At 32.6% G+C, this 5154-nt stretch overlaps 1 protein-coding gene across 1 annotated transcript; it reads right to left on the bottom strand.

Annotated features, from left to right (window-relative positions):
- Positions 1-1314: 1314 nt before the first annotated feature.
- LOC108753357 (protein CWC15 homolog B) lies at positions 1315-4688 on the bottom strand. The gene is made up of 3 exons (XM_018494883.1): positions 4423-4688; positions 1936-2239; positions 1315-1557 (listed from the first exon to the last, which is right to left on the bottom strand). Exons 1-3 carry the CDS (start codon positions 4551-4553, stop codon positions 1315-1317), a joined length of 678 nt encoding a protein of 225 aa, XP_018350385.1. The 5' UTR covers positions 4554-4688.
- Between the last annotated feature and the right edge of the window lie 466 nt (positions 4689-5154).

Raw genomic sequence — 5154 nt, 5'->3', positions numbered from 1 at the left:
TCGATGAAAAAAATTATACAACGTTCAATAAAAAAAAAGAAATGATAATAAGTAACGGGCAAAGTAAGAGTCAACACGTTTCTTTGAAATTAACAAAAGAATATATTTCAATTAACAAAGGTAAAATTACATAACGTTATGTAATTTTACCTTTTTACCTTTGTTAATTGAAATATATTCTTTTGTTAATTTCAAAGAAACGTGTTGACTCTTACTTTGCCCGTTACTTATTATTATTTCTTTTTTTTTATTGAACGTTGTATAATTTTTTTCATCGAGTTATTGGTCTCGTTCAATAGACTCAAATGTCTCGAAATTTATCCGAAAAATATCACAGTCCAGATATATGTATAACTTTCTACTTTATATAAGTTAATAAATTCCTTGATTCCCTGATTTTTCTTGATACGCTAACAATTTACTCACTCCTTCAATCTTTTCCTTCCTCTTTTAATTTTAGTAATATAATAGCTAAGTTGTATTCTGTTATGTGTATATCTGATGAATTTCAAAATCAAGTTTTTTAATTGAAAAGAAGACTTGTATAAAAAGAGTTATTTAATATTACTTTTACACAAGCATTCTCTTTCCGAGTGAGGGGTGCATTAAAAATTCATGTAATTTTTTTCGCCGTTTTATTTTAAATACTTTTTTGTAAAAATTCAAGTGTGGTCTCGACATTAGTATAACCTAGGGTACATACATTTACATTACGAGGTTGTACGGTGGAATTTTTATAATTACTTAATATTTATGTGTTATAAAGTGTTTCTTTTACAATTATCTTGCATTTAAAACCAGCAACAAGAAATTGTGCACATATAATTTAATCATAATTGTGCTCAATTGTGTTTTTTTTTTATTTGCGCGGAGGAGAAAAATCTTCTTTACCCTAACCAACCGATTAAGTTCCAAAGAACATAACTGGATGGCCGGAAGACGCCCGAGGCTCGAGATCCTCGGGTGTGCGGGATTCGATGCCGTTGTATCGCCGCATCGATGCCAACATCGCTTATCCGCTAAAAAACTCTCCCATAATCTCCCACTTCCTCTCAAGCTTTACGAAGGACGCTCCAGAACCGCATTTCTTTGAAATGTCCCTCAGACTCATGGGGTATCGACCCCCTACAATGCTCTACATCATCGCTCGGATTATCTCGTCGCATATTTGGGGCGAAAACGCTGCTCCAATCCGCAATTGTTGATGTAGGATTGGTTAATGATCAATGGTCAATATGAATAATGAAAAGAAATAAACTTTTATTCAATAATATAAAAAAATTATTTACAATGCTAATGCTTATAATTAATAAATTATTTAACATATTTCTCCATAAATTTACGATGGAATTCGCTTCGTAGAGAATCATTAATGAAAACATCATGTTTCTTCTTCGGTTCAGAACGTGCACAATTTTTGAAGACGACATCATCGTCCCATCTTCTTCGTACTTTCATATCTACTCTTCCACTCTGTGAAGAATAATTCAACAAAGGATTTCCAGAAAGGATATTTTCCATACGTATCCTCTCCTCTTCTTGGCGTTTCTCCATTTCCTGTAAAATAATAATTATAAGGTAAATATAAATATAAAATAATAAATATAACATAATATTTTATTTTTTAGACACGCGAAAGATGTATGAGGGGAACAAGAGGACAGTAAATCAAACTTGAAAGTATTCTAACTCTCTAAAAGAATCCTTTCAAAAAAAATATATGCCAAGTGCATAAAAAGATATCGAATTACATTCTTGTTAAAGAGGATGGTTTGGAGGGTAAAAAAAAATCGATTTTTTTTTATTTCATTTTCGGAAAGATGACTGTCTTGAAAATGTTGCCAAAACTATTCATAGAAATAACGTAAAATAACGGAGTAATTCACGGTTATCTGAAATGGTGCACAGGCGCATTTGAGTTTCGATCATACTTACTTTCTTAGCTTGTTCTGCTGCTCGTTCTTTCTTGATCCTCTGAAGTTCCGCCAAAAGCGCAGCAGTATCATCTTCATCACTATCAGAATCTGATTCTTCATCATCAAGTGGATCATCTGCATCTAAGCTGGCGGCAGGAACTTGATCTAACTTTTGTCTTTTTGTACTGGATGCGGTTGATTCCCTGGATGGTTCAATAGCACGGCGACTTGATCCTTTATCCTTGTCTACCCGTTCTCTCTCTTCCAACTCCTTTCTGAAGTCTCGATTTCGCAATTCCTCAATTGTTCCTTGACCATGTTCTCTATAGAGAAATAACAAAATGTATTAAGAGAAATTCATCACGCACAATTTTTTTTCTTGGAATTTTTATATTTCTTAGTGTATTTGATTCAATATTTTATCATGTCTCTTGTTAGATTATCATACACATACAACAACAAAATTTACTATTAAAAAATAATTAATTCTTGAAAAATTTATGTGATTATCAAGTGGATCTTAGAGCCTGATATAACTGAAAGATACAAACATTATCAACTATTTTGATGAATGATATAAATACCTTAACAATTAACTTATAATACTGTCATACTAAATTCATGATTTTTTTATTATTATGCAAATGTGTGTATTGTCTTTATTATCACATTATGTAAATCTTTCCAAAAAGACAAAATTGTATATGGAGCCAGCTATATAACATATTAATACTCTAGAAAAAAATCAATAGTGAAAAGCAAAGATCTATTCCTAGGATAATAAGTTATCAAACTAAATAAGTTGTACTGTATAAATACAGTAATAAGAAAGGATCATTTTATTTTGCAACTGTTTGCAGTTATCAAATAACAACACAGATTTACAATCTTTAATGTGAGTTAACGAGACAGCTCATTGATTCGAGCTTATAGGTAAAAATTCAATTAACTCTCACTTGTCAGAATGAAAAGAAATGTGCATTCAACTAAGTTACAATCATATGTTACAAATAAAAATGATTTAAATTTTAGTGTTAATGGAAAAAACTAATACCTTGTCAGTATTAAATGCTTATAATTTATACTTTATTCGTTTTATTTATATTTAAAACTTACTTTTAAAACTAGGAATAGAAAAAATATAAATTCATCTTTTAAAGGGAAAAAAGGGGAAGAAGAATAGCTAATTTAAAAACCATTAAAACCCAATTAATTAACCGTTACTTTAACTTTAATGGTTATTCTACAATGTGTTTTTTCTTTTCTATTTCTTGTTTTTTGCTATTTTTTACATCTTGTCTTTTTGCTTCTTATTCGTTTTTTTGTCTTATGTTGCCCGAAATAAACAAATTTCGGAAGAAACAGGAAAAAAACGTAGCAAGAAATATTATTGCTAAAACGATTGTAAAGGAAGAAAAAACAAGGGACAAAAAGCAAGAAACAGAAAACAAAGAGCACAGTGTAGAATAGATCTAAGTGACAATAGGCTTTAGGCCCGGTTGCATCAATGTTATTTTGACCTTAAACGAGATTTAAAACTCCACTTTCTCGATTTGAGAAATGAGAGTTTTAAAGGCTTAAACACAATAGGCACAGGCAATAGGCACATGTGGTGTCCAAATGGCCTTGGCTAAACAGGGAAGAAATAGAAATGGGGCAGCTGCCAAACCCCCCTGCCCCCCAACCGGACAATAGTGAGGTATTTATCCTTAGTCTCACATAGAGCATAATTTCAACCTTTTCAACGTTTTCCTGTCTATACATTTATTATAATGTTATACGAATTGGCTGACGATGGTTTGAAGTAAACCGAAACTTTCTAAGAAGTTTGTATTGAAAGTCTTTGTTTTTAATATATTATGTGAATTTTTTTTCAAGATTGTTATATAAATTGCGCACCAATTCCCGCGCTGTGTAACGCTCTCATTGTCCATAAATTATTTGATAGTTTTTAAATCTCGAGATCCCGATTAGTATAATTTTTGATTGTATTTCTCGCTATTTCCTGTTCTTCCGAAGTTCGTTAACTTTTATCTCGGGTGACATAAAACAAAAAAAAAAACCGAATAAGAAACAAAAAGGCAAGATGTAAAAAATAGCAAAAAGCAAGAAACAGAAAACAAAAAGCACATTGTAGAATAACCATTTACATCTAGTCTTTTTACTTTTTATCCGGTTTTGTTTGTCACCCAAGATAAAAGTTAACGAACTTCGGAGGAAACACGTAGCAAGAAATGCAATTGTCGATGAAACGGTTGCAAAGGTGAAAAAAACAAGAAACAGGAAACAAAAAGCATTGTAGAATAGACTTTGAAAATTCTAAACAAACCTTTGGTCATTATAAATCGATCATAACCTCAAAAGAGTCTTTGTCATGAATAAATCGAGAGCAAGAATGGAGATTCTAGGTTTTTTTATAATATGCAAAAATTAACGCATAATCATCATGAATTAAGATAAATCGATGGCGATTTCTAGGATTGATCGAATTTGATTCGCTGCTTACCTGTACTTAAGTTTCGTGTGCGACGGCAAATCTCTACTACTGTATTGCTTTGATATCGCGCTTAGGTCTTTCTCGCCTCGTCCTTGTCCTCCTCGGGCAGGTTCGAAAGTCGGTCTTGCCGCTGTTGTCATCTTTTTGTATAAAAATTACTTCAACGAAGTGAACGAATCATAAAATAATCGATCGGATGCGACAGGCAGCCACAAATCCATACAAATCTATACAGATCACAGGACAAAACGCGACTGAAGAATTGTGATGACTCACGAACCACGAATGCGCTTGATCATAGGACATATATAATGAGAAGTGCAAACTCCGTGTCAAACGAAGTAAATCCGATCGCCGCGCCCTTAGTGGTTAGGCCTGATACTAGGGTTGCGTTCCAAAATTTACTGCCGAAAATGTGTGTGTGTAATAGTATAATATACGTAACGTAAACTGTAGATTTTCAGAGTTGGCAGTAAAGTTTGAAACACAGCCTAGATAGCATGTAAGGGTGTTTCAAAATTCGCATTGCAAATCGGAAGCATCCGTTTGCTCTTTTATCTCGAAAATCGTTCGGCAACTCGCATCTTTCTGCTATATCTCATCTGCGTTCGGTATTAAGGCCGCAGCACAAACTTTTGCATAACGTATAACGCATAAACGAATTACCTAATCAGAATCTTTCTTTTCCTCACATTCCATGAAAAAAAAAAAGAATTTCAATTGGTTGATTGCCTTATGCAT

This window comes from Trachymyrmex septentrionalis, unplaced genomic scaffold, assembly GCF_001594115.1.
Source record: "Trachymyrmex septentrionalis isolate Tsep2-gDNA-1 unplaced genomic scaffold, Tsep1.0 scaffold114, whole genome shotgun sequence".
Lineage (NCBI taxonomy): Eukaryota > Metazoa > Arthropoda > Insecta > Hymenoptera > Formicidae > Trachymyrmex > Trachymyrmex septentrionalis.
This window is presented reverse-complemented; position numbering and strand designations above follow the sequence as displayed.

Bases quoted from the DNA above. Each gene is read 5' to 3' on its own strand.
- LOC108753357 (XM_018494883.1), bottom strand. From the start codon at position 4,553: ATGACAACAGCGGCAAGACCGACTTTCGAACCTGCCCGAGGAGGACAA. The intron at 2,240-4,422 runs GTAAGCAGCGAA...ATTTCTCTATAG, and splicing joins CACACGAAACTTAAGTACAG to AGAACATGGTCAAGGAACAA. The intron at 1,558-1,935 runs GTAAGTATGATC...ATTATTTTACAG, and splicing joins CAGCAGAACAAGCTAAGAAA to GAAATGGAGAAACGCCAAGA.